General features: G+C 30.8%; 1 protein-coding gene across 2 annotated transcripts in view; it reads right to left on the bottom strand.

Annotated features, from left to right (window-relative positions):
• Positions 1-3,864: 3,864 nt before the first annotated feature.
• Positions 3,865-14,992, bottom strand: part of Bdl (borderless) — a 34,929-nt gene continuing 23,801 nt past the window's right edge. For both annotated transcript variants that reach the window (XM_074257654.1, XM_074257653.1), the window contains exons 7-12: positions 7,751-7,885; positions 7,160-7,419; positions 6,522-6,703; positions 4,617-4,661; positions 4,347-4,520; positions 3,865-4,249 (exon numbers count right to left, since the gene is read on the bottom strand). In XM_074257654.1, the coding sequence (XP_074113755.1) occupies positions 4,026-4,249; positions 4,347-4,520; positions 4,617-4,661; positions 6,522-6,703; positions 7,160-7,419; positions 7,751-7,885 (1,020 nt within the window). In that variant the 3' untranslated portion in view covers positions 3,865-4,025. The remainder of the gene's footprint in view (positions 4,250-4,346; positions 4,521-4,616; positions 4,662-6,521; positions 6,704-7,159; positions 7,420-7,750; positions 7,886-14,992) is intronic.

Consider the following 14,992-nt stretch of genomic DNA (forward strand, 5'->3'; position numbering starts at 1 on the left):
GAAAAACTAACCTAATATTATGTCGTTACTGTAGATGTCGATGTTGTTGTTATTGTTGCCGTTAAATAGTCCCCCACTTTCAGGTAAGACCAAACGGAATCGTCAAATACTTGGAAGTTGCAAACAGTAGAAATCTTCATCGATCTTGATAAAAAAAAACTGAAATCTGTTTTCAAAACCGTAGTTATTTAAACGAGTATTTCAATAGTAAACGTTTGTAAACTAAATTAGCTTTGCTATTTCTTTAATCTATACGTTTGATAAGAAAGTTTAAGGTTCAAAAGATTAAATCGTTTTCGAAACATAGTCTTTTTCTTACTTCTGATGTATAGATAACAAACTATCTTCATTCAAGAGAAATAATATTTCCAAGAAATGTATTATATAGATGATTGATTACTTTGCTTCAAGAATCAATTATCTTGAATATTGTCATCTTAGCTCAAGAGAACAACATCTTCGGTTACTATCTATTATCACTTTATTCACGCCTGTAAGCTTGGCATTGAAATCGCCTAGCATTGTCATTTTTCAAGCAACAAAATCTATGTCTAATAAAAAATTCAGTCCTTTATGAATGCTAATTATGTACTGAAATTAAAATTTTGATGCTCAATTCGATTTTGAGCTCTTATTAACAGTATTAGATTGTATCAATATCCTAACTTTTACGAACATACTTTATTCAAAAATAGATGATCTTCAATCGACATTATCAAATCTTTTATGTAAGAACAATTCTTGAATAATTTCGGTTTCTTCTTTAAATTTTATAATTCTCATTGAAAAACTATTTTTTTCTCTCAAAATACCAAAAACTCGTTTGAAAAAACTAACTCTTTAGTTCAACATATCGATACTGCCATTCTAATACGTCGTATTCCACATCCATAAAATTTTACAGCAGACAGTAAAAACGATTCATTTTTAACATTGATTCAATAGGATTCGACAGATGAAAATATTTATCTAAAAATAGTTATTAAACTATTCAATTTTTAAGATTTTAATATAACTAGCATAATATTGTTATGATTTCATTTTTCAAAAAAAATTATTTTGTCAAATTTTGTGGGATACGACGTATTAGAATGGCAGTATCGATATTCTGAAATGTATTTAAGACTTTTTTCAGTATTGAAAGGATCAAATTTTCGAAAATTTTTATTTTCAACGCTATTTTTGAAACGAGATAGTGACTTGATTCACTTTTATTTGCTGTGTATCTTCATCAAAAAGGAAAAAACATTTTGGATATAGTACATGGGGGATTCCCGATGTATATATTTTAACGTACAATGCCTTATGTACGTATTTTGTTTGCAAACAGCTAATGCTTTTTTAAGTACACTTTCTTTGCAAAATTTCTTACTTATTCCAGAATTTTAATTTTTAGTAGATTTCATAAAAATTTAACTATTTCATTAATCCTCATGACCTAACTTTTCAAAAATTTTGCTATATTTCTATTTAACTCGATTTAACTCGAAAAAAAGTTTCTGTTGAAACTAGAACTCAAAATTCCTATTTTACAAGGTTTCTTACGGATATTGAATTTTGGCACACCTATTCGTTTCTTTTAACGGCTATTAGATACTGGAATCAGCTCACGGCTGATCTTGTTGCACTAAGCACCTTCGCTGAGTTTAGAGTAGCGTGTTTTAACTGGCATTTCAATAGAGATCTTTAAAACTGTATAGAACAATGTTGTGAAGAATCAATGACAATAACAATTTTATTATTATTATAATATTATTACCTATTATGTTATGCTATCTTATTACTTATCATATTATGTTATCTATAATCAACTATATTCTATCAATTAATAGTATATTTTGTCAATTAATACTACATTTATATAATAATTAATACTATATTAACTTTAGATGTACTTGATTATGATGGTCCTTAGGGAGCACTTGCTCTAGGATCAAAACTTAATAAATAAATAATAGGAGAGGGTGGGGCACGACGGCCCACTTAGAGCACAACGGCCTATCTAAAAAATTAAGTAAAAAATGTTTTTTTCATTTTCCGTTAAGTTATGACCTCTATGATGTTTTATGATATTTTAGACAAATATAAGATATGGAGGGCATAATGAACCACTCGAAAAAAAAAAAAAAAAAAAAAGACGTGTGGCACTTGGAGACTGCAGCGGTAAAGCTATTGCATAGCATTTTTTATCAACTTATGCAATTATAATTATTTATTTATTTTATTTATGCACTATTTTTTTCCTTTGTTTTTTTGTCTTTGATATTAATTGAAGTTATACTTTTTAAGCGTAGTGACCGATAAGAAAAGAAATTTTTTTCTTTTATTAAATAAATGAGAAGTTAATATTGTTCAAAATATTTTTAGTATCTTACAATACATGTAGGTTATTCAGGAATATTTATCATTGAAACTATAGGTTTATAGTAACTGAAATAAGAAACATAAGTTTGAGACTTGATATCTTCTAAATATCTGGAAAATACCGCGTCAATGGTGGTCCTATATTTTATTGTGGATTCTTGTGGATCATTATTTATTTTTAAATTCAATATTTTCGAAAGAAAAGTTGTCAACCGCTGAACTAAAGAGACAAGCGTGATATTTCAAAAAGTCATTAAAAGTTCTGCTATTCATCGATAGATGGAAAAACTAAAAAATATCACCGCTGTGCCGATCGGAGTGGGAGGTGTTAGGTTATTTTCGTTACGGAATTTCTGGATTCGGTCTCCACGCTCAAGGCCCGCAATAGAAGCTATGCAATAGCTTAAAAAATTAACAAAAAAGTGATTTTTTTTTTTTTTCGAATTGTGAGAAAAGTAAAGAACTCATTTTTTAGGCCTTTTCAATAGCAGGTCAACTGTAGTTTTTAGGTCAATGGGATTTATCTAAGGTAAAATAAATTAGAAAAAAATTTAATTGAACTGAAAAATTTAACAAAAAAATTATTTATAGGGTAGAAGTACCGTTTGTGACCACTATACCGTTTTATGGCCATTTATTGTACAAATAAACGATAGAAATTAATTTATATTAATAAACCATTACAAACTCAATTTATTTTAATATGAATTTTTTAAAACCTAACAAAAATATGGTTATATCGTTTTTTAAAAATTAATTTAAATGTTAACTGTCCAAAAACGGGGCTAAGGTGGCCAAAAACGGTACTTTTACCCTATAGCTTGTAAAAAATTAAAAACACAGTTTTTTGAAATTAAAACAGTAATTTAATTATATTATTAATTATTGATCACGATATCCTCTGCGCCAGGCAAAAACCCAATCTCAAAGTCTTATTTGAGTTCCTCCAAAGATGTCTTACTTAACGCAACTCATGTTTCTAATGTTGACGATAAAAATATAAAAAAATTGGGAAGACGGTTGACCCTGAAGGCCATCCCTACAACTTCCCGCTAATTCCATACCTAGGCGCTTAAAATTACAGATATGACGTTTTTGAGCTTCTCGAGCTCAAAAATACAATTTATGTGTTATTTTGAGCTCTCCGAGCTCAAAAAGATAGCTTTTCTATGCTTTTGAACTCTTACTAATTAAAAAAACTTTTTTGGTAGGGTTCAAAAAGGATTTGAAGCAAATTGATTTTAATAATAATAAAAAAAAAAAAAATAAAATAGTGTTATGACATTTAGTCATGAAAAGGTAAGAGTTATATAACAAACATTACTTTATTTTATTTCAGATAAAAAGTTTCAGCAAACTCGGAACAAAGCAACGGATAAAATTTTTCAACATTGACAAAATATTATCTATTATTATAGAATTATGAATCATTATAATACTATCAATTGCAACAATAGTATACTTTAAAAACTCTAACGAACACATAAAAGAGGACTCCACTTTGGTCCGGCAGATTTCTTCAAAATCATTGATCGTTTATTGATTGACCACTCCTATAATATAGGAAAATCCCATAAAATATATTTATTTTTTGCCTATTAGTTAGTAGTAGTACATTAGAAAAATCGATTTTAATATGAATATTATGACAGTCGTTTATTTTATTTATTCATTGTCGGTTGACAAAATCGTTTTCGTGACCACCAAATCGCAGCCAATGCAGCAGCTAGAAATCCAACTCCTGCTACGATCCCCATGGAAATAGCTCGGTTCCTTCGGTAAGCTGGTACTTCTAGTGTAAATTGTTCGCTAGTTGCTACATCGTCGGACTGTGACATTGCCGATACTTCAAAAATGTAACTACTTTCCTCTTCTAAACTTTTAACTGTAATAATTTCAATATTTTTTTGTGTTAATTAAGAAAAATTGTGAGGACTGTTTTTTTTTTTTTATCGAATTAGTTAAAATTTATGAGCACATACTTAGATAGAATGTGTCTGTAGTTTCAGCTCTCCCGTGTAAATGCTCATCAGTTGATCCTCGGAACCATCTTACAACATAGAGTTTGATATTTGCGTTCGAAGGTGGATCCCACGTTACTAAATACCCTTCAGCAGTTACTTGGACTTTTAGATTTTGTGGGGGCTCTAAACTTTCTGATGGTGAAAAAAAAATGTAAAAAGAGAGTATCACTTTTGTAAATTTTTCATTTATGATGAGCGATAATATATTTTGGAGGAGAAAAAATTTACCTTGAGTACTCTTGAATTCTGATGCTAAATTCCGATTCAGTTGTCCTGAACACAATGTTATAATTAATGTAGTAACAATTATAAACTATATCCCTAGCAGTTTCGACGAACCGGTGTAAACTCGAATTTTACGCGGAGTATGCTCCCTTTTAGAGTTTGGTCGGAGTATGAACGGAGTATACGCGGTGTTTCCACTGCGAAAACGCCAGGTATTGTGTGCAGTTACGACACAAGATTTCAACAGCCTTTTATTCGGGTTTCCATGGAGTATTGCCAGTGTTCTCAATGAGTATCTACAGAGTATTGTCAGTGTTTCTCACAAAGTATGCATGAAGTATTGCCGGTGCTCTTGCGGAGCATTGTTAGTGTATTCATGGAGTATTGTCGGTGTTCAAGCGGGATCTTTGCGGAAATTCTTTAGTGTTTTTTCACCGAAGTTTTCTGGAAGTATTTGCGGAGTCAATCAGATCTTTCCACAGGATTTTTGCGGAGTTCTAGCACAGGTTTTCGGTTTTTCAAATAATCTCAAGTACAACTCATATATTGTTTATGCAAACAAATAACCAAAAAGAAAATCGTTCACTGTAGAAAATTCACTTAATTTAAATTACAAAATTCAGTTTCAATAACTCTCTTAAAAGAAATCACTGGAATTTCACTGGTTCACCAGTGAATCAGTGAAGTTCACTGGTGGATCAGTGAAGTTCACTGGTTGAATCAGTGAACAAAATATCTGTGCGTATGCGCGCTGTTATGTCCACTGCTTAAATCAGTGGAAATCAATTGATCCACCAGTGAAATTGTCATTCACTAGTTGGATCAGTGGAATTCCACTGATTTCTTTTAAGAGAATATATACATAGTGTATCATATTTTCCATTTGTATGTTTGTGTAATTCTCGATAAATTATATTTTTCTATTTCGTGAATTTTTAGAAAGACATCGATAGTTCAGAAAGGATGAATTCCAAATCATTTTTTTTTTCAGTATACTCAACAGAAGCATTTAAAAAATTTCAGAAAAAAATAATTTTTTTCCAACAATCACTAAAATAAAAATACTCTTATCAAAGTAATGACTAATTCATTTTAACTGTCAGTTATAATAAATTTTGATTAATAGTAAACCTGGTGCCGGGGTAAGCAAAAGTACCACATTCGAGTCTACCTGAGACCTGTCACTTTATTTCATAAAATAATGAGATCATAATGTCTATTTGAATTTTAAAATACTATGCAATAATTATTTCATTTTTTGTTTTAATACTAAAAAAAAATAAACATCAGAAATCTGTGAATACTCTGAGAATACTCCGTGAAAATCCAGCAATACTCCGTAGACGCTCCGTGAGAACACCGGGAATACATTTTGTCGATACTCCGTGAGAATACGGACAACACTCCGTGAGAAAACCAGCAGTTACTTCATGAATACTGAACGAAAACACTGATACCACTTCACGGTATCTCCGACAAAAAGCCTTCAGAATCTCGTGTCGCAACTGAATACAAATGTCCCCGTTTTCACCGTTAAAAAATAATTTTGGATGAAAATTCGCAAGTATATGTGTAAAATTTTTTTTGCCAAATCAAAAAGACCTTTTTTAAACAAGAAAATTACTATAAGAAAAATTTTTATTTCTCCATGTAAAAAATTAAATTGTTGAAAATTTTCAACAAATTAATTTCTTATTACAAGAATGCTCATTTTTCTAAAAATAAATTTTTTCTTTTAGTGCAACAATTTTACGTTTTTTGAATTTTTAAAAATGTAGTAGAAGAAAAATTTTTATTAATATTTAATATTGCGACGCTTTTGATGTGATAAAATGATTAAATAATGAAATATAAATTATCAAATCATGGTTATGTAAATTTATAATTAAAAAAAAAATAAATAGTTACCATTTTTGGATTGCGTTAAAACTCGAATAGACTTGCTGAACATACCATCTCCATGTTTATCTTGACTGAGTACCATAAATTCATATTCGCGCCCTGGAGTAAGATTAAGAATAGTGGCTTCTGTGATTTTCTTCGATGGGATTTTCATTGTCTTCCATTCAGTGGTATCAGTAGGTCTATACCTAAACATATTACTTATTAAAATTATTTTGTAAATATAAAATTCTTCCTAATAATTTCATTTATTAATAAGGGTTTACACTTTTTTCTCTCTCACCCTCTATTAGACAAATGAAAGTATCTCTGTCATACTTGTACAACAAAGGAAATCTTAAAACGCATTTTACGCATAAGTAAATGAAAATTTCTGAACAAAGCGTTTTCTTCTTCGATAGATAATTAATTTAACGATAAGTCATTACCATAAATTTTGGAAACTCATGCATTAGAACTAGACTTTTAAATCCAGAACATTCCGCGAGAGTATACAAGCGACTACACTTTTTCTGAACTATTAGAAAATTTGTTTTAAACATGAATTCAAACTGCTGATTTATCATTAATTATAAATCGGAAGATTTCTTTGTTTCGAGCCGCGAACTGAAACTACGATGTAAAATAATGAAAACATGACTTACCAAACTGCATACTCCATTTTCGGCCTGACGTATCCAGGAACCCAAGTGAGAGTAACTGAGTCTTTGCTCGTGTTAGCATTAAGATTGTAAGGAGCACGTGGAGGAACATTCAAAACCATTAGTTCAGCATCAGCGACTACAGTAGCTGCTTCATTACTAGCAGCACACTGATAAAGTCCCCGATCTTGCTCTTGAATCCGTTCGATCGTCAAATTTCCGCCATTGAGAATAGCCCGTTCCTGTGAGAGTGGTGACCCGTCCTTCTGACCGAAGGTTGTGTTAGTACTTTTCCCCAATTTTGTTATGTATTCATTTATTTTATTTATAAACCCTTCAATGTTAGTTACCCACTTACTTATTTACCTACTCATCTAGACTAAACTAAACTAAACTAAAATTAACTAAATAATTAACCTTGTAATCATGGCAATTATTTATTTTATTTATAATACAACAGAGTCCGAGATAGAAAGCGACTAGAATGAATTATAGATAACTAAATTGTATGCTACAAAGCACAATAAGAGAATAAGTGTCTAACGCTACAATTTTTTAGATTACGGAAAAATTTATATTGAACGGAAAACATACTTTAAACCAGACGATTGTGGGTGGTTGAGATTGATCACCATCTCGAGCATCGCAAGGTATTTCCAAGCTTTCGCCAAGTTTTCTCATGTATAAACGTTGCGGAGTAACTGTAAATACGGGTGGTCTTTGAACTACCTGAAATAACGAATAAAGATAATCCTTCAATAGCAATAACATAAGATTTTTTTTGTTAATGTTGTCGAGATTTTTTAATTAATCTGAGCTAACATAATATCAATCAGCATAAGTTCCATCAAAATTAAATCATTCACGTTTTAGAACTAACTTCAATACCTGTTTGTATCAGAAGTGTAGAGTTGTAAAATTAGGCTGTAGCTTATATTTTTTTAGTTTTATGATCACTGTAGATTTTTCATTTTTGTAACTAAGGGTTTAGGGTATTATAAATTATAAAGTTTAAGTAAGTACGTCGAACATACTGTGTGCAGATGTTTTGACAGATAGGTAAGATTGTTGTAATTGAGTAAAATTTTAAGAATGATTTTTGAAAGTATTTTGGAAATATGTTTAAGTTTAAGTTATTTTTGCGCGGTGTAAAAGTATGACTGAATGGGGTGAGAGGCCCAAGTAGTAGGTAGAGTAATTAAGAAAAAAGATTTGAGAAGACAGTCCTGAAGAACCATTCCTTGCAGACAGACCTCTGTATTTTCTTCTAATAAACATAACACTTAAATTACCTGACCTGTAATTTCCTTTTTAGATATTAACAACATCAATATCCTATCCAATATTTCTGATGTATTTCTGTACTACAGAAGAATGAGCAGCAATAATCCGCGAAATAATCTAATATGGCCTAATTTATCTATATAAAGCTACACCCCATACGAAGTCAACGATGCTCGGAAAAAACCGATGATCGGCCAAGACTAGGCTACTTATGCTAGGCCGAGCATCGGTACTCTATCATCGCCCTATGGCTGGTACACCATTGGCCACCGATCGATGTTCTTACTAACGACATACGATCATCAGTCTATCCTTGGCCGATGATGTGATGAATTTACTTCTTGCAGAACTTATAGAAAATTAATGCAAAAAAATGTATGTAAATTACAAAAATTTTATTTTTATTAACAAATATATTGACTGAATTACTTTTCAAGTTAAGAACTCATACCCATACACAGTAAAAAATTTTGCGTCATTGTGTCAAAAAATTTTGTGTTAAAAATTTTTATGTTCAATATTTAACACTTTTTTGTGTTGATTTAACATAATAATTGTTAAATTTAAACATAAAAATGTTAAATTTACACATAAAAGTGTTAAATATTTAACACAAAAATTTTTAACATTAAATTTTTTGACGCAATGACGTAAATTTTTTACTGTGTATTGAGTATCGTTCGAGGCTAGGCTATTAATGCTTGGACAAGGATCAGCGCCTTATGATCAGCCTATGGATGGCTCATCATCGACCGCTCTACTAAGCTCATAGCAACGACAAACGGTCATCAGACGTTGCTTGGCCGATATGATAAATTTTCTGCTATGCATCTCCTCTAAATATCACATCAGCTGTTTCTTCAATTTTATTTACTGGCATTACTGAATATATATGGGAGATAACAAACATTTTCAAACGAATAAGTTAGGTGATAAATTTACCGTTTTTATTAGAGAAAATTTTTCAATTAGTTATTCATTAATTATTCATAAAAATTGAGAAAATAAAGTACCTATAAAGCGAATTATTGGTATGCATTGGAATAAAATACTTGTTGATCATTTAAATAACTAAACTAAATTATTTCTGTTAACTACGGCATGCAGCGCAGTTGGTAATGTTCGAGACTTCCACGCAGACGGACCAGGTTTGATTCCCATCGCATTTTAATCTTAAAATTTTTTTCAAGGAACATCGATAAGCTCGCCGCTTCTGTGCAACCTGGGGACGAAATTAAAAATCTACATAACATACGACTGGAAAAAATCAATAATTTTGCGATACTTCAGCCTGATTTAAAAATTATTTTTCCGTTTGAATATGCTCAGCCGATGATCAGCCGATGCTCGGTTACTATGCTCGGCCTATGCTTAGTCGCCAGTCTTGGGACGATGTTAACATCCGATACCCAGCCAGCCTTGGCCTAATGAAAAATCCGATTCTCGGCCGATCATCAAGGATCGGATGCCTATCATCGTCCAATGATCGACTGATCCTTATTCTTTGTATGGGACAGTGAGAATTTGGTGGTAGCGTCAACGATCTTTGTATTACAGTTGTTAGGATTTATGTTATGGTAAATTTTTCACATGATGCAATCGAGGAATTACCATATTGTTGGTGACATTGGCCATAAAATTTAGTTAAATCTACACGGAGAACAAAATATTGTCAGAGGGGCATTCCATAGTGACTGCTGGGACATTTGATTCTGGAATTCCATCAATTATAAGTGATAATTATGTGACTGAAACTTGTACTATAGTAAAATGTATCTTATAACATAGAAGAATAACTAATTAACAACATTCCTTTGTCAAAAACCTCGATTACTTTTTAAGTTTCTCGTAATTATCGTTTGACTGGTGGGACATCGAAAAATCCTTCTCTTTTACCACGGTACATTTAAAGTCGAATTTCAGTTCAACCACTAAGCTTTTAAGAAATACTTTCCTCTCAATACAAAATTTATCCTCCCAACATTTAATATTACGAATAATTAGACTGATTACTGCGTAGAAACAATTAAAAAAATTTTTTTTATTGTGGCTGGTGGGACAGGCATTTGTAACTGGTGAGACAAGTACAAAATGTGTACATAAAGTTTTTTAGTAAGAAGCTTTTATATTATTTCAACCTTAGAAACATTACTGTTTATATATTTAGCTTTAAATTATTTAAGATAAACGAAATAAATAATAAAAGAACACAAATAATAAATGAAGCATGCTGACAACACGATCTGAATAAACTTAGATGTTAATTAATAACGATCGTAAAATCAATTTGTTCTTTAAACTCGTCCGCTTTTTAACCTGTTTTCATCGGATTATGAATCTTCGAAGAATAGGAAATATATATGTACTCCGAAAAATATACGAGAAATGAAGTGAGAATAGGAGAAGATTCATAAATAAGGATGACACGCGTGAAGCGTTCGACATTTTTAAAATTAAATAATGTTCTAAAGCGGGAAAGAATAGGAATTACGGCAATTATTACATGAAGCATTCCACATTCACGTAACAGGATAATTAGGAGGATAATGTATGAGAAAATTTGGCAAGAAAAATCGCCAAATTAGTGATTATTAAGATTAAAAAAAAATTTAATCAATTAACTGAAGATCACTAAGAGAAAAAAAAACCTGTAAATTTCAATACTTTAACTACATTCTATGATGCATTGACTATAAGCCAGAATCCCACCAGTCACATGTGTCTGGTGGAACATATTTTAAATAATCCTTATAACTATATTTTGGATTTTTTGGCAATTATAAAAAGTTTCAATCATTTTTAACATGTTTATTACTACATCTACACAGAAAAAAAGTTGAACAAGTCAGATTTGAGGTTGGGAAAACAACTTTTCTATCTTTTTGCGTGACTGGTGGGATTTGTGATAAGCTTATATTCAAATACGGAATATACAAAAATTAACGCATCTTTTCGTTTGAATCAAATGTAATTCTTTTCTTTATTTAATTTTTTTTCTTAAATAAAATGAATTACTAGCTGGAATTCATGAGATGATTAAAAAAACGTATTGCCGACTTAAACACCAATTGGCCCGGATACTAGTTGGTACGACTGAAAAGTTACTAGGAGAGAAAAATCGATTTTCTTATTGATTAAATAGTATATTACATACCTAGAGAATTAAAGTAAGAAATGTCTCAGATCATCTGTAAGTTGCCCTTTTCTACCTTCGTCGAGCAAAAAAATAGTATATACTCCACGAAAAGTAAATAAGAAAGACTCAGATCACATGTGATCTACTACCTAGGTGTGTAATATACTATTCTTTACAAATTAGTAAAATGTAGACTTTTAATAATACATTAAAACTAAATTAGAATTAACTAGAGAAATTAAAAAATTTTAGTCATTTTCCTATTTCGCAACGAATGCCCCCAGAATGAAGAAATGTATCTCACCATACGCCGTATAGTCATATTTTTTAGCTAATTCAGCTATACAGCGGATCATCAAAATGAGGATTCGAATCATTACTTTAGGCGTTACATTTAGTTTTCAATAACTATTTCGATGAAAGGCAGTGTTACAAATTCCCGACGAAGGACGCGTGATCCAAGAAAGTTTAGTTTGAAGTGTTTAATTCTAAATGATAAATTATTTTTTTTATTCTATCGAGTAGCTTATATTACAGTGGATTTTAGTTCAATCAACTACTATACCAATTTTTATTAAATACGGCATGTTAATTAACGTATCTATTTTTAGATAAATTAAAAAATTTTAATCAGATATTTTTTTATTTTTACCAATAGCCTGATATGGCTATGTCAGAGAATTTTTTCGGGGAAAAGAAAATTTAAAGACCAAGAGTAATTGAAGTACAGCCTAACTAAAGTAAGCTTTCGAAACTAGCTTTTTTCAAAGCGGAAAATCATAAATAATTTCCTGCTTTTGAAATTATAATAATTATCATTCTAACTTAATATACTTTAGCGTAAAATCAAAAGAAAAGTGGAAAAGGAGCTTCTGAGTTGGAGTTTATAGATGTATTTAGAAAAAATTCAGATAATGTGACCTGGTACTCAATGAAGTTTATCGTAAAAATGGCACATCATTGAATCAGTTTGTTCTTCATACTCACCTCCGGGAAATTCTCAATTTTTATCAATTAATTCTGCTGTTATAATCTGGGGTGCTGTATTAATTATGTAAGAGATAATCGAACATTCTTAAATAAGTAAATAAATAAATTTCTGATTTTCAGGGATAGTACAACCATAAAAATCACTATATAGATCTTGAGAATTATCTATTTCGATTCATGCTAAGTTAATGTCTTCTAAACCTATGACAAAATTTCTAATATGGTCATGTATAGCCTGATCAGATCATATATGGTCCGACCTAGTCTAATCATATCATGCCATGCATGACAGAAAAAAAAAGTTAATTATTTTTTAATTTTCATAAAAGTGTGACGTCAATTAAGATATTGTATCAAATAAAAATCGATTGAGAACAGATTCTTTTCCGTGAACAGACCGAATCATGCTTTTTTTTATTAATAGTTAAGATCTGACTAAATCATGCAGATAAGAATCTGATAATGGATAACTTCCCTGATAGCCAGCGCTTTCTCAGTAAGTGTTGACTCCCAGCAGTTACGGTTAAGTTATACATCAAGTTGGCGGTAATTCTTCACTCAACAACAGTTGTAAGCAAATTGACAGAAATCTACGGCCGCAACTTGAATACAAGTTAACAATCAAACTTGTAGTTAAATTTCCTTTCAACTTTACTACAATTTGAAGGAAATACTTGTACAACAAGTTTTGACGTCTATTTGCAGAGTAAGTTATAGGTAACTAATAGGTAATCGCTCGCTTTGCCAACTCTTTCCGTCAAGTTTGCTTCAAATTGCGGACGTAGATTGACAGTAAGTTATAGGTAAGGTGGCTATCAGGGTTGAAGGAAAAATTTTTCTAAGCTGTCACGGGGCTACTTCATTACCCGTTGAAGGTCCTCACCCTAGCCGTGGTTAGTTATCGACAGATCACAGGGCGCTGTGGTCTAGGATGCTCGCGCAGTAGAAATAAAATTTACATAAGTTCTGGAGCCTAGGAAATAAGCGTTCCGCGGGTGGGGATAATCCCACACGAGGGACAAGTGAAGTTGCCGCACGGAAAAACGTTATTGTGAAGCCGAAGCCCGAGCAACCAGCACGAGATTTTGGAAATACAAGATAAAATATTGCTGAAAATCCCGAGCTGCGACGCAAGTGAACCGAGTACCGAGAACACCGTGATTTTGGCTGACAAAGTTGCCTCTATTAGAAGTCCACGAGAACAACAAAGAGAGCCGAACTTAAGAGAAGAAATCGTCAAAAGTTCTCAGGTACAAAATAAAGTTTAACCTCGGTAAATTATTGCGTCGTCCCCGGAAACTCTAGGCACAGACCAGGTTCCGCCTTCCAATCACCCTACTTGATTAATTAATTAATTATTCGAATTTAATTAAAATACCTAAATTATAAGTCGAGGTTAAAATTAATTAAAATAAAATTTGAACAAATCGAAAATTCAATAAGCTAGAAAATTTCAAATTTAAAAATTTAGAATTAATATTATTATAAAATTGGTCAAATAAATTTAGATTAAAATTTACAAATCAGAAATTTTGATATCGACAATTTTGAGTTAATTGCGTCATTTATATAAGCGATATTCTGTCGATTAAATTTATTACAAATTAGAAATTAAAATAAAACTAAAGGGAAGTAAAATTAGAAAATTGTCCAAGTTAGATTAAAATTGACCAATAAAATCAACAAGTAAAAATGAATTAAAATTTAAAATTAAAATTAGTAATTGAAATTTACTTTTGGAAAACTGTCAAAGATTTTAAAATGAAATTACCATAGACACAAGTTCCTTAAATTAGAATATTAAAATTGTTAAGCAGTAAATTAATTTATAAAACAAAATTACAATAAAAAATTATCAACAAAAGAAAATTTGTTCAATAAACTTCGATAAATAAATTTGTCAAATTCCAGTACGATGATTTCAAAAATAATCAACATAAAATTTAGCCTTGGGAAATTTTTACCAAGTTGACGACTAAGTCTCAAATTATTACTGGAATTCAAAATAGACTAAGCCGATTATTCAGGCAGTTTGAATTCGAGTAAATTTTAATTAATCTAAAATTTTGGTTGAATAAACGCTACTGTGATATTAATAAATAAGCAACCAGAATTTAAATTAAATTATTTATCGAAGTCAAGTTAGGGACCGGGAGATTTGATTCCCAGGAAGTTATGTTGTAAAAGTATTTTGGATTTTAAAATCCGAACAAAAACAGTTCCACTGTAAAAAATTACGCCATGTACACGTTCACAACTCTTGATTTACAAAAATGCCAAGGAGAAATTATCATTTTACAAAAAGATATAAAATAAAAAAAAAACCAGACCAAGTAGCCGTTATGATCTTTCATAATTGAAAAAATTTTGTAATAAATTTAACGAATAAAAACAATTGTTTAGACGTACTTGGCGTGCGTCATTGA

Source organism: Cotesia typhae, unplaced genomic scaffold (genome assembly GCF_013202065.1).
Source record: "Cotesia typhae breed Kobodo isofemale line unplaced genomic scaffold, CoteBio_Ctyphae scaffold_45, whole genome shotgun sequence".
NCBI lineage: Eukaryota > Metazoa > Arthropoda > Insecta > Hymenoptera > Braconidae > Cotesia > Cotesia typhae.